Below are 15373 nucleotides of genomic sequence, written 5' to 3' on the forward strand. Positions count from 1 at the left end.
GCCAAAGTGCTGCTCATAGGGGGTCATATGATTGGTGGGTTTTTCTCTGTATCTATTATTGTACGATCTACTGTACGATATGAAGCGCCTTGAAGCGACTTTTGTTGTGATTTGGCGCTATATAAATAAAATTGAACTGAATTGAATTGATCATTTCTCCAAATGGTGAAGAGGGCTGCATGAAGGCATCTACTGTCTGGAGCTGTCGTCCATTTCTGTAAACTTCGCTCACCAGCCATCCCTGAAGGTTCTCAGTTGGGTTTAGATCAGGGAGCACGCAGGATGGTCCAACAGAGTGATGTTATTCTCCTGGAAGAAGTCGTAGCGTTGTCCCGTTGATAAACCCAGTGGTTACCACACAGACGAGGGCCAGGTCAGGAGGGATGTTCTCTGCAACATCTGGACACAGCCAGCAGCTGTTTGACAGCCCTGCACCTCCTGATGTTCCACTGAAGGAAAAACCACCCCCTCCACTGTGGAGTGTAGAAAACACCTCAGCTCATGCGGTTCAACAACCCGACCACGTTCAAACAGGGAGCATCCTGACAGGAAAGGACAACGAAGCCACATTTTTGCACAGATTTGGCCTTTTAAAGGCATCAGCTGTAAAACAGCCAGCTTCAGTGTAAGCGTTGCTCTGTCTCACTCTCGGTTCTTCTTGTTTCATGTTGCAGCTCGAGTTGCAACCTTGTGAAGATCCAAACATGCAAAACAGGATGTTTTGACATTTTCAGAACTTTTGATCGGGACTGTTTGATGACGTCACACACTGATTCCAATTAATGAGTAAAATCAGTGACTGTTGTGTGTGCAGGGACAGCCTGAGTAAATAAACTTTATTACTATCAGATTGTTTTTATTGAACCCGTCCAGCATTACTGTCTGTGTGTGTTTGCAGTACTCCTACTCTGTAGCAGTTTTAGGACATCTTCATCCCTCAGCGCGTGTGTGTCTGTGTGTGTGTGTCTGTGTGTGTGTCTGTGTGTGCGTGGGTTTGAATCGTGTTGCAGTCTTATCGCCCCCACCTGAAACACTCAAACCGCCAAACTCTCAAATGTTCCTGCAGGAAGTCTGTGGGTGAAGAGCGAAAAATAGACACTCACCTTCTACATCCTGAAGCTGTTCCCTCCTACAGCAGGCCTCTGATGTGTGCGTGTGCGTGTTTTCATATCTCTGTGGGGACCAACAGTTTGAGACTCAAACCGTGTTTTTAGGGTTACAGTCAGGCTCAGGGTCATGTCAGCTGTGACACGTAAACAGACTCCATGTTATGAGCAGTGCTCCACATCAGGGGGCGGGACGAGGCTCATTATGGCAACGCCGCCCTTTAGCTCTTAGCTCAGGAACATCCTGACTGACTCTCTGGTCCCTGTAGCAGTGTGAGTGGGCGGGGCCTCCCCGTGCATGGTCACAGTGCAAACACGTGCACGCATCAACCACCTCATTAACGGGGGACGTTTCCTCTTTCGTCTTCTGTGCAGGCGTTCACATCTTCATCCTCATGTCCAAACGATGCTGGAGGTGGAGTCGATCATCCCGTCAAAACAAAACTTTTATGAAAGAAGGCGGATGCCAAACAAACCCACTGGGACCATCTGCAGCTCTGACCCCGGGAAGGAGGAAGAACGCCGAGCTCCGCCTCCTGGTCCAGGAATACCAGGGCGAGGCGGGATAGCGTGGTTGCTCGCAGCGGAGGTGGATGTTTGTTCCCACATCCGTCCATTTAAAGTCTGCCTGGGCGAGGACTGCATCGTCCTACATCACAGAGCGCACACCATCGCCTCCGAGAGGAGAGAACAACCGGACAGGTGGAGTAATGCAGCCTGTCCTCATCAGTCTTACAGACAGAGCAGAAAGGGTCAGAGCGAAACCTGAACCCTGTGACCTTCGACCCCGAGGCAGCAGGATGAACCTCGGCGTCACACTGTCAGTGAAGCCAGATCATTAAAGATATCCTGATACGTTGACCTTGGATCCAGCAGGTCTGAGTGCAGCTCACAGCTACCACAGACGTCACTGTTCGGTTTGTTTCTTCCATTTGCTCTGTGGGAACAGAGTGTAATCAGAGTACTCTGTGGGGTCGTGTACACTGATTATGTGCTAATGGTGTCTCATAAAGACATAATGAGTGCGGCTGCACGCTCTTCACTCACACCTGCTGTCATAGAAACGCCTGACACAGACGCCGTGCTCACATTAGCTCACGGCGTCGACGCCGATGCTAATCTCGTGCTCATTAAGCTGAGAGCCTGCCTCTGGACGCCAGCTCGCTCACGGGTCAGAGACGGCTTTAACCTGAACGCACGCGCAGCATTTGACTCAGTTTTAAAGCTGATCTGTGATCAGCAGCAGGGAGCTCAGAGTTTCAGGCACATTCATTCATCACAGTTTCATTCTCTGTCTCTGCTTCCTGGTCTGGTCTTTGTGGTCGATGCTGGTTTCCTGCTCCAGGTTTCAGGCCGTGGTCGGGTTGTGGGTTTGAATTCCTCTCGGGTCGTGACCTTTGACACGATTCATATCAGATTAACTCTCTCACGCGTTGCTTTTTGAGGTTAAAGAGTTCATTTGTTGTGCAAAGTGTTTCATTGGAGCTTTTTTAATGACATCACGTCCCCGTGCGTCTTCTTCTTTGGTGTTTAATGGCAGCAGCTGCAGAATCAGCAGGTCGGATGGAGACGGACGTGTCGTCTCCTCGTCTCAGACACTGAAAGAAACAAACATGCTGCTTCCATCATCGTCGCAGTCATGGCAACCACCAATAAAGTGACATCAGCGGGTAACGAGGTCGACCTGATTTCCCTCCGTCTCCGCCGGGTTAACGAGGCTCTGACCTCCCTCTCCTCCTCAGCAGGCGGCGTGTTGTTGTTGTGAACGTCTCAGCAGCATGAATTAAATCTGAGCTGCGGCTGAGCGCGAGAGGCGAGCCTCCACCTGCTGGGTAACACGGAGATGACTGCGGGCGGAGGAGGCGGGAGGCCGGGCGGGAGCGCATCGTCAATGAATCCTGCAGAGTTTGGAGTTCAGTGAACGTAACACGACCCTCACCCAGCAGGGCGAGAGGCGGAGCACACCTGGACACGTCCCCACATGAAGAGAACAGGGAGCTGTGAGAGTTGAACCTGTGGTCTCATGACTGCAGGGGGAGCTGCTTTACCTGCTGAGCCACTGAAGACTTCAGTCCAGCCTGAACCTGAGCTAACAGCAGTGTGAACCACAGAGAGCTGCACGTCACCTCAGAGGCTCTGATTGGTCCTCATACCAGCACCAAACATGGACTCCTCCTCCACAGGTGACGCAGCCTTCATGCTCAGTTTCTGTGCTGAGGCTTGTTTTCCTGCTCAGACTGTGTGCAGGTGTGTAGTGAAGGACCCGAGTCTGTTTTCTGCATCAGGCTTCATCCTGCTGAGGCTTCATCAGCGCTGAAGATGGTCCACGAGGGAACAACGCTACATCCAGCCCGGAGCGTCAGCATCACAGCGTGGGTTCGACTCCCACTGCAGGTATGCAACAACTCAAACCAATAAACTCCAAACTAAAAACCTTCAAGCTAATAAACAAAATAAAAACCTAAACAACAACTAAAAGGAAACAAAACAAACAAACTCTAAAGCTCGCTGCGTCTCACTTGCGTTCGCTTCGTGGATTTGCGTTGTCATCAATTTGTGACTTCCTTCACCTGCGACACACCAGACTGAAGGTAAGACAAGGTGTGTGGGCGAGCTAGCTTGGACTAAGCTAGCTAGCTCAAGAGCTTCTTCTTACTTTGCTTAATGCTAACATGTTAGCTGTTAGCGCATTAGCTTTCTAATGAATAGCTAAGCTAGCTGGGGAGTTTTGTTGTAAAACTGAGCCATAACTCAGGTGGACCTGCTGCTAACACTGAGCCTAAAGACCATTTAAAACTGGTTCTTTGCTCAAGAGCACAGAAATCACAACCAAGTGTGGCTGCCATGAAGCAACAAGGAATAGTACAGCACATTACACCTGATGCTGCTGCTCAGGTCCAAATGTTTAAAGTTCCACCTTAAAAATAATTCACTGTTATTGATAGATTGATTATTGATCAACAGCAGCAGAAATAAACTGACAGGAAACATCTTTAAACTCTAAACAGAATGCGAAACCAGGCCAGCAGAGTTACAGCTCACTGCAAACAATATTTTACTGATATTGGCAACATAATGGAAAAAGCTGCTGATGCTGTCAAAGCTTTAATAATGATTCTGCAAATATTGGACCAAATCTGACAGAACGAATTCCTGAGTCACTGCCATCAGCAGAGAAATGTTCCTCACAGCAGTGGGAAAAGGAATCATTGAGACTGTAAACATGTAAATATAAAACATGCACTGATTGTAAAGAAGGTCATAGAAGGAATCTCAGAGCCACTGACATACATCTGCAACTTACTGCAACTTATACAGCGCGATCGTGGCTCAAGAGTTGGGAGTTCGCCGTGTAGTCGGAAGGTTGCCGGTTCGAGCCCCGGCTTGGACAGTCTCGGTCGTTGTGTCCTTGGGCAAGACACTTCACCCGTTGCCTACTGGTGGTGGTCAGAGGGCCCGGTGGCGCCAGTGTCCGGCAGCCTCGCCTCCGTCAGTGCGCCCCAGGGTGGCTGTGGCTACAATGTAGCTGCCATCACCAGTGTGTGAGTATGTTTACATGAGTGTATATATATCTTTAAGTTGTTTTAAATAAATATATTTCTGATGGACGTAACAGGAAGAAAAAGTGTCGACTACTACTTACTGTTAGTTAGGAAACAGGGGGGTGGGGTTAAATAAGCCGATGCTTCTTCCTGCTGAGTTATTTGTGATTATTGTTTGACTTTGTTTGTTTGTCTTTTTTTCTCTGTTGTTGTTCAGAATAAAGATACAAAAAACAAAACTGACATTTGTTTGAAGGTGAAAGGTCATTGTCAGGTGAGCTTTAACCTGCTGACCATGCTGTCCGTAGTATTGCCGTGAGCACGCTCTGACATGGAGACATGGGGTGGAGCGACGTGGAGCTCTGATGGTGCGACGGCTCATCTCAAACATGTTTGCTGACCTCCGGCCTGTTTTGTGCCGGCGAGACGACTCTATGAATAACTGAGTGGAAAGAGGAAGTCAGAGCGACAACTGACTCATCTGACTGCTCATCCATTTGTCTGTCTGCAGCAGGAACAACACCACCATGCTGCCGCCGCTGCACGCTGTCTGCGTCCTCTCAGGTGAGTGTAACCTGTAGGTCAGGGTCGCTCAGAGCTCCTCTGGGCTGTGGATGTTTGTCTGAGACTGCTGGACCTGGATCCTCACAGAAAAGTCAGAGTCTGGAATTAAAGCAGCCGAGGAGAAAATCTGTCAGGATCAAACTTTTCATGTGTCCAACGCGACACGGACGCTTCTTGAAAGCAGTGAGTTTACAGACGGAGGCCACAGCAGTCATTTAAGGAGGACCTGGTGCTGTCAGGACTTTTTGTTGTTTGGAAAACTCGAAGTGTTAAAGTTTTACCAAGAGAAACTCCAGACTGTGGGAAAGATGAGACCACAGACAGAGCGCTGGACGGACCACAAACACCTCACACCTGCAGGTCGTCAGTGGACATGCTTGAATCAGTTCAGTTCAGCTTTAATTATACAGCACCAAATCACAACAACAGTCACCTCGAGGTGCTTTATATTGCACAGTAGCTCGTACAATAATAGATACAGAGAAAAACCCAACAATCATATGACCCCCTGTGAGCAGCACTTTGGCGACAGTGGGAAGGAAAAACTCCCTTTTAACAGGAAGAAACCTCCAACAGAACCAGGCTCAGGGAGGGGCGGGGCCATCTGCTGTGATTGGTTGGGGTGAGAGAGCCAATAAAACCATTGATGATTTGAAATGATCCCAAAGCTGTCCTCGGATTGGTCAAATCAAACCTCTAAGTTTGTTATCCGGTCGTTAAGTGATGACGCGACGAATCCTACTTCCTGGTCTAAAGTAGTCTGTGTTTAATATGGCTTTTGTGTTGTTAACATGTTTAATGTTTTGTATTTTCTTCTATTTGATCTCAAAAAGCTCCTAAAACAGTCAGTGATCCCTGTTGACCTCCCTCGGCTTTTATTACCGCTAATCATTTATTTAAGCTCAGTTTTTAAAACCTTAGGATGTAACTACAGCCCAGCCCATGCAGCAGTATATGAATGACTAACCTCGTATTGTGGATGGATTATCTCAGTTGTTCTCCTGGCTGAAGTTTGGTCCTTTTACAGCATCCTGCCATGCGATTACATTTGTTCCTGACCACCGAGAACACTCACGTTAACTTTTATCGAGTGGAAAAAAAGTTAGCTTGTTTATATTATGCTAACATAGCTGTGTCGCTAGCGGCCACGTAGCACATCATTATATAGCAGCTAGCCAAACTTCAGTAACCCTACAAACGTCACTGCTGTTTAGTTTTCTGTCTTCATTTATGCTGGAAGTGATAACAGAGCTGTACGTTTTAATTTGTTTCCAAAACCCCGCAGTCAGGACATGCTATATTGTATTTAGATAGAAGCTAGCGAGCTAACTCCCTGCTAACTTCTAACTCCGTTAAATGTCATAAATTCCGTTTTCATGGATGCCTGGATGTTAAACTCAATTGTTACACCTGGTAGAGCAGAACGCTGATCATTTTATTAAAGATGAAAGACTTTAGACAGTTTTTCAACTCTCAGTAATGCCATAGTGATCGTTTGATATATGGACCTGCAGCGGAGTTTAGGCCCAGACACGGCCAGTGACGTCAGACTGAACAACCGGATAGAAAAAAAATCCTCCTGGATGTAAAGGGGCGTGGCCTTGCTGTCAGTGTTAAGCTGAGCTTAAATGTGTTCATGCTAACATCTCCTGTAATTATGAGCGATCAAAGGTCCTGAGTATGAAAGTGAGGTTTCTCAGATTGACACGTTTGAATGTTTCTCCACAGCAGCCTCACGTTACCATCAGCAGCCAGGAAAACAGATTTCTGTCTCTGACCCTAAAATGAGTGAAGCAGACAAATTAGACCACAAAGCTTTGAAAGGTCACGACCCCGCCTCCTCAGGTTGCGTGAGGTCTTCGTATCTGCAGATGATACGTTTTCTGTGTGTTTGCGGTAAAACGGCTCCGTGATCATTACCTGACAGAAGAACGTGACGCACCTGTCACGGCATGGCTGGCTGTAGCTCAGGTGGCAGAGCAGGTCAGCCACTAATCAGAAGGTCGGTGGTTCGATCCCAGGCTGCCTCCTGGCTGCATGCCAAATGTCCTTGGCCAAGATACTAACCCCATGTTTGCCTACTGGTGGTGGTCAGAGGGCCCGGTGGCGCCAGTGTCCGGCAGCCTCGCCTCTGTCAGTGCGCCCCAGGGTGGCTGTGGCTACAATGTAGCTGCCATCACCAGTGTGTGAATGTGTGGATGACTGAATGTAGTGTAAAGCGCTATACAAATGCAGGCCATTTACCTGTCTGAAAGCTCGCTCGGTTTGCCGCTGCGTGCTCTGAATATTCATGAATAAGAGTTCAAAAAAACACGGCTCACATTCTTTCTTCCTGCTGTTCGTTTTTAAACCGTTTCTGATTTCTGGGGCTGACTCTCAGTGTTTGCAGCTCGTCTGGAAGCCTCGGCGCTCAGCGGCGAGCCGTGACATCGTGTCTGCTGGAGCAGCAGCTTCAGTCAGACTGGTGATGATGGTTTCCAGTATCGGCTGTCCGCTCTGACATCATCAGGTGTCTTTTTAACTCACTCCTGTGTTTGTCTTCCTGTCAGCGCTGACCTGTGTGTCAGCGGTCACCATGGAGACAGTGGTGGGCCACGTCGGGACAAAGGTGATGCTGCCGTGTCGCACAGGGGCGGGCAAACAGGGCGGAGTGGAGGTGTGCTGGGGGCGGGGCAAACCTTCACTGTTCACCTGCCACAACGCTGTGATCAACAGCGCTGCAGCCCGCATCACCTACAGGAAGTCACAGAGGTGAGTGCAGGTGTGCGTCCCATCAGAGCAGACTGTAGCTTCCTGTCAGCACGTGGAGTAAAACCGGCCTTCGTCCCTCCTGTGCAGGTACTCTGTGTCTGCCTCCTCCTCCTCTCTGTCCATCTTCCACTCACAGCCGTCAGACTCGGGTTTCTACCACTGCAGAGTTCAGGTGCCCGGACTCTTCAACGACCAGACCTTCACTGTCCACCTCATCATCCTCAGCAGCCGTACGTCCACACACGCCTGTTCAGAGCGCTGAAAACAACATGAAAACCTCAAAGTGTTTGTTTGTCTTTCGCCTGCAGCTCGCTCTGTGGCCGTAACAGAAAACACTGAGCTCTCAGACGGGGACCTGAACGCACCGCACACCACCACAGGTACCGTTCTCTTTCTCACTGCATGTCTTTACACTCATAGAAGAGTCGCCCCCTGCTGGTCATTAATAATAATAATAATAATAATAATAATAATAATAATAATAATAATACATTTTATTTGAAACTGCCTTTCAGAGCACTCAAAGTCACTGTACACAGTAATGAAAAAAGCAACATAAAAGCCAGCAGTTTACACAATCATAAAAGAATAAGACATAAGACACATTTAAAATAGCCGAGTGGAGAGGTTATGTGGGATAAACTATTTTGAACTAGTGAGTTTTGAGTTCGGACTTAAAGAAAGAGAAGGAAGAGAAATTATATTTTAGTGTTCGTTTGGAGCTTCAAGAAGCTGCTCGCTGATGCTTCATGCTGTCAGTACAGGAAGCTGTTTGTGTGACGCGGCGTTACCCTGCAGCTGTTGCTAACGTGAGGTCACAGCCGTGACCCTGTGAGCGTCACACAAACACGTCCTCATGTTCAGCATCTTTAAATCTGAACACAAAGTGCGGTCAAGTCAGACGTAAACAAGCATCATCTGTTGGCCAGGTCACATCGCCCAGGAGGCAGGAAGTGACATCACAGGAGACGACACCACGCAGCCAGTGGTGGCTCTGGTTCAGGTACAAACACTTCATGTTTATGTGTTGATGTGTTATGTGTTTCTTTGTTTGTTTTTATTTGTATTTGTTTGTTTGTTGACAGTCAGCTGAGCAGCAGGTAAACGTTCTGCAGACGTTTGTTGGAAACACAGTGAGAGCTTCCTCCCTCGTCTTCATCCCAGCTCTGCTGCTGACCGCAGCTTACAGTCAGTACACACACACACACACACACACACACACACACACACACACACACTGCTTGCACACATTTAAAAACAGTTTTTGATGTTTTTCTCTTTTCGTTTTTGTCGAACCTGTGAAACAGCGCCACTCTCCTATACGTTCACGTTGTGGTTGAAAGCGGTACTGCAGCTGTGGTCACAATAAACCTTCACTGTGGAGAAGTGGTAAACAGCGCCACCCACATACATGCAGTCATTTAGTGGTCACAGCTGGTACTGCACAGTATGAGTATCCCCGCGGGAGACCGGGGTTCGATTCCCCGACCGGGAGGCGTGATGTTCTTCACCTCCATTATTGACTCTTGTAAAGCTGCTGCTTTGTCGAGACATGAGCATAGACACTTCTGTGTTCATGTCTCAGCTGACTGCAGGTTTCCAACATTATAAACACTCCATCTGCATAACTGCTGAGACTAACACTGGGTCAGCTCGGGCTCATCGTTGATCATTTACACACTGTCACACCTGTTCAGCCAATCACATTCATTCAGGGCCTGAAAGCTGACAACCACCACCCTGACCCCTGACCCCGTTATCTCTGACTGAGGTTTAGTTTTTGTTGAACTCAGAGAAAGCCTGGATCTGTGACAGGAAGTGTGTTTGTGTTCCTGCAGGAGTCTGGAGGTCCAAACAGGAAGCAAAGAGGAGGCCAGACCAATCAGAGAAGGAGGAGGAGAGCAGCGCCGTGTGACACCGACCTGATTATGAAAGTGTTTGAATTCCCATCTGGAACATCTCGGAAAGCCTCAGTCGAACGTTCTCTGCACAAGAAGCAAAATAAATCTGCTGCACTCACCTCAGGAGTGATGTCACTCACGTCACAGGTGGACGCCCTCGCCCCTGAGTGACACGTGTCCTCTGTGAGCTGTGACAGGAGCGATGTTTGTTAATAAACTCCATCGTCAGACTGTGCTTAATGTGTTTAATAAAGTTTTCATGTAAACAGTGAAGAAGTCACTCAGTGTAACTCAGGTAACTGACTCCGCCTGTCTGACATCATCAACAACGTACCTTCAGTCAGCTTTTAGCCTCATGCTCGGTCTGAGCTCCAGCAGGTCATCTCCACATGTCTACCCGCCTAAATGCTGAGAGCAGGCCTGTGATTGGCTGATTAAATATTTGGACTAACGGTGTACCCAATAAAGTGGCTGCTCTGCCTGTTTCCTTGTTCTTGTGCTTCACACAGTTTGCAGAACTTTGTAAGGAAGCTGCTGATAACAGTAAAAACGTTGGCTCAGGTCTCACCACGCTGAGCTGTCACTTTATTAGGTACACCTGTCCCACAGCAGCAGCAGCTCATGTGGAGCTCAGAGCGACCATCAGGACAAAGATGGCTGAACAGGTTTGTTGACGTCACGCAGGCTGCTGTGCTGGGGTTTTCAGCTCCAGGGTTTACTGGGAATGGTCCAACATGAGAAAATCTCCAGTGAGCAGCAGCTCCCTGTGAGAGGAGCATGTCACAGCAGCAGCTCCAATACCAGAGTGTGCAGGAGAGCCTCCATTGTCAGCATCAGCAGGACAGCTGTGGGTCAGTCGGAGAGGGTGGAGTGTTTGAGGTGTCTGCCCCACGCTCTGATCTCATATTATTTGAGCCTGTTAGCAGCACAGCTCTCAGCCTCATGGCCATGCAGGCTGCAGACACCTGTCCACGTCAGGCACGAGGTACAGAAAACACCTGTTAGTTTTACATGTTTTATTGTTTTTATTCACTTCCGTTATTTTTTTATGAGGTTGCATGTTTGCTTTTTTGTTTTTGTTTGTTTGGTTTCTTAATAAGTGAAACGATTTCTAAACTGTCGAAATGTCCCCTCCTGCTGTGATCAGCTGTAGTACTGCTGTCAGACAGCAGGGGGCAGGCCGACCATCGTAGTTATGTCATGGTCACTTTCAGGTAAGACACGTTGTGGATAAAACGAGTACTGCAGGATTAGGAAAAGAATTACTCCTCGTTAGTATAGTGGTGAGTATCCCCGCCTGTCACGCGGGAGACCGGGGTTCGATTCCCCGACGGGGAGAAAATCTTTTTCACCTCCGTGATTCACACATACAGACCAGAACAGGCTCTTGTTTTTATTGGACAAACACACTGTGGAAGCTCCGCGTAATGCTGGGCAGACACTGTGCGCCGTTTGGCCCGTTTTGAGTCGTGCGACCGTTTTGGCGATCGGCCCGATTTTGGCCTTCATCGTGCGTCGTGTCGTATACGTGGGGTAACGAGACGCGATTAACACCTCACGACCAGCTCCCGATCATCAATGGCTTGATTTGAAATCCTCGCGACCGTCGTGAGGGTGTCAGCGCAGCTTCTCACACTGCGCACGCGCAAACACAAGTGTCAGCGAAAAAAACGGAGCAGCGGTGCAGCCTGTGATCGGGACACAAGCGACGGAGGCACAACTTTTGTGGCCTCACAAAATGATCACGACCACAACGACCGTGAAAATAGTTGGATTTACATCGCTGCTCAATCACAGCTGATCATGTTTTTCATCAGCAATTTAGCAAAGCTGGTGGTGTGTGTGTGTGTGTGTGTGTGTGTGTGTGTGTGTGTGTGTGTGTGTGTGTGTGAGACAGAGAGGGAGAGCGATAAGCTTCATGTTATGGACGCACAGTGTGACTCGGGTCGCATCAGAGCATCGTGACCTATGAACTTCTAACCCCTGCGAGTCAATCGTGCAGTTTGAGCAGAAGCTGAATAACACGACTGAAAAAAATTGCGCAGTGTAGCCCAGCATTAGACAGCAGGAGAAACAGAAACACCAGGTGGAGAAAATAACATACAGTTAATCACTGAAAGAAAAGTCAGTGAAAAACTGTGTTAGAATAAAATTGGCTTCACAGAGTAAAATAAACGAGTTCATTATACTTTATAAGAATAATAAAACAACATAAAAGTGAAACCACACAGAAATCAGAATGAGGTCAAAATAATCAGCACTTAACGATCGATCACAAACTCATCAACTAATAATTTCTTTATCATTTCAAGTCAAACTTTATTGTCATCTCTGCTGTATCCGGTTACATCAGGACAAAAAACAACAATAAACAGAAATAAAAGAAGAAAATAAATATACACTTCAGACTAAGAGGACTGAGAGAAATTATAATTTAACATTTACAGTTAACAGTGGTTTAAAGTGACCAGTGCAGCAGCCTGTCCACAGAGCAGCATTCGTCTCACAGAAGCAGTGGTGTGGAGCACATAGACTCAGCTAACGGAGTGTGTGTGTGTGTGTGTGTGTGTGTGTGTGTGTGTGTGTGTGTGTGGGAGTGTGTGTGTGTGTGAGTGTGTGTGTGTGTGTGTGAGTGTGTGTGTGTGTGTGTGTGTGTGGGTGTGTGTGTGTGTGTGGGTGTGTGTGTGTGTGTGTGAGCGTGTGTGTGTGTGTGTGTGTGTGTGTGTGTGTGTGTGTGTGTCTGTGTGTGTGTCTGTGTGTGTGTCTGTGTGTCTGTGTGTGTGTCTGTGTGTGTGTGTGTGTGTGTGTGTGTGGTGGGGGAGCAGGAGAGCTGGTGGTGAGTTCATGATGCTGATGGCTTGTGGGAAAAAGCTGTCTCGCAGTCTGGATGATCGGGCCCCCTGGATGGGAGGAGGGAAAGGAGTCCGTGTGAGTGCTGTTAACAGTCTCTACCATGGAACCGTGGATGCTGAGCGGTGTGTGGGTGGAGCGAGTCTTCCTGAAGCCGACGATCATCTCCTTGCTTTTGTTCACATTCAGTGTTAGGTTGTTTTCACTGCACCAGAGCGCCAGCTGCTGAACCGCACATCTGTACACTGACTCGTCGTTGTTGCTGATGAGACCAACCACGGCTGTGTCGCCAGCGAACTTGTTGATGTAGCTGGAGCTGTGTAGGGCGGCGCAGTCGAGGAGGGTGAACAACAGAGGGCTGAGAACACAGCCCTGAGGAGCTCCTGTGCTCAGCCTGACGATTCGGACGGACTGAGGCGGAGGTGAAGTGCAGTGGAAACAGCATCCTCGTCGACCTGTTGGGCTGGTGTGCAGACTGCAGCGGGTCCAGAGCGGAGCAGGTCGCTCTTCACATGTGCCATGACAAGTCTGTCGAAGCACTTCATGATGATGGGGGTCAGGGCGACGGGTAATCATTCAGGCAGGATCCTGAGGATGTCTTTGGCACTGTGGTGGTGGACTTGAAGCACGCTGGACGATCATCTGGCTCAGTGATGAGTTGAAAATGTCTGACATCGGCCAGCTGATCAGCGCGGTCTCTCGGCACGCGACCTGGGATGTTGTCTGGTCCAGCAGCAGTGAGAGATCTCACGCTGCAGGCAGACAGATGGTCTGGTCGGTGGTGGGGGGCGTGGCTTTCTTCGCTTGTGTATTGTTCAGGGCATCAAACTGTGTCTCAGGAAGTGCGGCATCTCCATCACAGCTGCTTGGAGCTTGTACTATGTGACACCTGAATGCCACAAACTGTGACAGTCTTTGTGTTGTGGACGCTCTGGATCTTCTTCTTCAATTTCTTTTCTGGATGATTTGAAAATGATAAATTTAAGATTTCATTGGAGATGTTCAGTGTTTTCATTTGAGTCTTTTTCAGATCAGCTGATCAGAGCGCAGCTGAAACTTTATGTATAAATAGACCCTGTGCACGAGAAAATGCTAACTTCCTGGTTTGAGGCCGGGCGTGGGGTTGTACATTTCCGGTAGCTTTACTTGCTGCAAAGATATCCTCCACAATCATGTCCAAAACTCAAAAACGGAAAGATGGCGTTAAGTTACAAAGAGCAGGAGGTGGGAACACTCACCGCTGCTGTGGGCGGTCGTGGCTCAAGAGTTGAGAGTTCGTCTTGTAATCGGAAGGTTGCCTGTTCGAGCCCCGGCTCGGACAGTCTGGGTCGTTGTGTCCTTGGGCAAGACACTTCACCTGCCACCTACTGGTGACTTGTGTGGACTTGGTACAGCTAAATATCCCAGAATGCATTTCATCCAAAAACTCAAACGCTGCAATGGTGGACGAGCGAGGCTAAAAACTCTTAAATATTTCTGGGTCACAAAATAAGCTTTTACGTTATTTTCAAGCGAGAATGTAGCTGTGTAAACTTCACATATCTGCTCGATTTATCAAGATATCACATATTTCCAAACGCGCTCCGATGTTTTCAGAGACGTCTGTGACCCGCCAGCTCCACAGCAGACAGCGAGGTCGAGAACAGCGGACTCCCGGCACATCGTAACACCGCCGTCACTCCTAAAACGTTGTCATTAACGTGGCTTCACTCCACATCAGCCGCTTTGCTAAAACGCCGGCGTCGGCACATGAGGACGCTGTCAGAGCCCGTCAACGACGTGGATTAGCTGCGTATATACGAATGTGAATCGCGTGATTGGCTGGAGCAGCCGGTCACTCGCTGACTCACACTGCAAAACAGACTTTTTACGTGTTTATTTTAATTTCAATGCAGGTTCGGTTTTTGTGCGCAGAGACCGTGCAACAGTACGTGACTGCAACTGCGCGCAGCTTAGAGGGAACGTTAGTGATGAGTCTTCCCGCCGGTCACGTGGGAGACGGGGGTTCGATTCCCTGACTGTGTGGGAGTGGCCTGAGTGAAGAGGGTTACTCAGATTGACGGGTGGGCAGAGATGTCAAACGTACGGCCTGCGGGCTGAAGAAGGGACGGGGGCAGACGTTCTCAGGCAGCACGTTTTGTGTAACGTGACGGAACAAGTGGAAAAAAACGAGCATCAGGCTGCGAAGCTGAGCGCAGACTTTATGAAGCTGGATCAAGTCAGACCTGCTGTTATTGGCCAGCCCTAAACCTCGTGTGTGTCACGTATAGACGGGGGTTCGATTCCCTGACAGGCAGCTGTGCAGGTTGGAATTTATCAGTGACAGACACGTCTCACATGAATGATCCCTCTGTGTCAGATCCACGTCGTAACTCAGTGACCAGAACACATTTTAGACCCAGACGTGAACCCGGCGCGGACCTGAGAAACGTAACAACAGCGCCGGGGTTCCCTGCTGTGGTCAAAGGTGGTACTGCAGTGTGTGAGACGCTACGACTAGGGCTGGGTATCGTCACTGATTTCTAGAATCGATTTAATTCCGATTCACAAGGTCCCGAATCGATTCGATCCACGATTCGATTTAATTCGATTTAATTCGATTCTATTCGATTTAAATCTGGGAAATTTTGACAGTCAGAAATATTATAATTCAGATCAG

The 15373-nt window shown here is 48.6% G+C and overlaps 1 protein-coding gene and 1 long non-coding RNA gene across 5 annotated transcripts in view; one reads left to right on the top strand and one right to left on the bottom strand.

Moving 5' to 3' along the window:
• The first annotated feature begins 2683 nt into the window (after positions 1-2683).
• LOC309715275 (hepatitis A virus cellular receptor 2 homolog) lies at positions 2684-10151 on the top strand. Of its 4 annotated transcripts, none has more exons than XM_082548268.1 (8): positions 2684-3500; positions 5160-5212; positions 7762-7963; positions 8051-8193; positions 8272-8343; positions 8893-8966; positions 9049-9151; positions 9802-10150. In XM_082548268.1, exons 2-8 carry the CDS (start codon positions 5176-5178, stop codon positions 9876-9878), a joined length of 708 nt encoding a protein of 235 aa, XP_082404394.1. In that variant the 5' UTR covers positions 2684-3500; positions 5160-5175; the 3' UTR covers positions 9879-10150. The 4 variants fall into 4 exon arrangements, with proteins under 4 accessions (XP_082404394.1, XP_082404396.1, XP_082404395.1 ...); XM_082548269.1 differs by lacking the exon at positions 2684-3500 and adding an exon at positions 4998-5016; XM_082548270.1 differs by lacking the exon at positions 5160-5212.
• Positions 10152-12501: 2350 nt separating this feature from the next.
• LOC309715301 overlaps positions 12502-15373 on the bottom strand; it is a 31020-nt gene continuing 28148 nt past the window's right edge. Inside the window, exon 3 of the long non-coding RNA XR_014279180.1 lies at positions 12502-13671. This is a non-coding gene — a long non-coding RNA (uncharacterized lncRNA). The remainder of the gene's footprint in view (positions 13672-15373) is intronic.

This window comes from Aulonocara stuartgranti (assembly GCF_965226115.1).
Source record: "Aulonocara stuartgranti genome assembly, chromosome: 10".
Taxonomy (NCBI): domain Eukaryota; kingdom Metazoa; phylum Chordata; class Actinopteri; order Cichliformes; family Cichlidae; genus Aulonocara; species Aulonocara stuartgranti.

Excerpts from the sequence above, each read along its gene's own strand:
- LOC309715275 (XM_082548268.1), top strand. The coding sequence starts at position 5,176 with ATGCTGCCGCCGCTGCACGCTGTCTGCGTCCTCTCAG. Across the intron at positions 8,344-8,892 it reads CGCACCGCACACCACCACAG|GTCACATCGCCCAGGAGGCA; the intron begins GTACCGTTCTCT and ends TCTGTTGGCCAG. Across the intron at positions 8,967-9,048 it reads CAGTGGTGGCTCTGGTTCAG|TCAGCTGAGCAGCAGGTAAA; the intron begins GTACAAACACTT and ends GTTTGTTGACAG.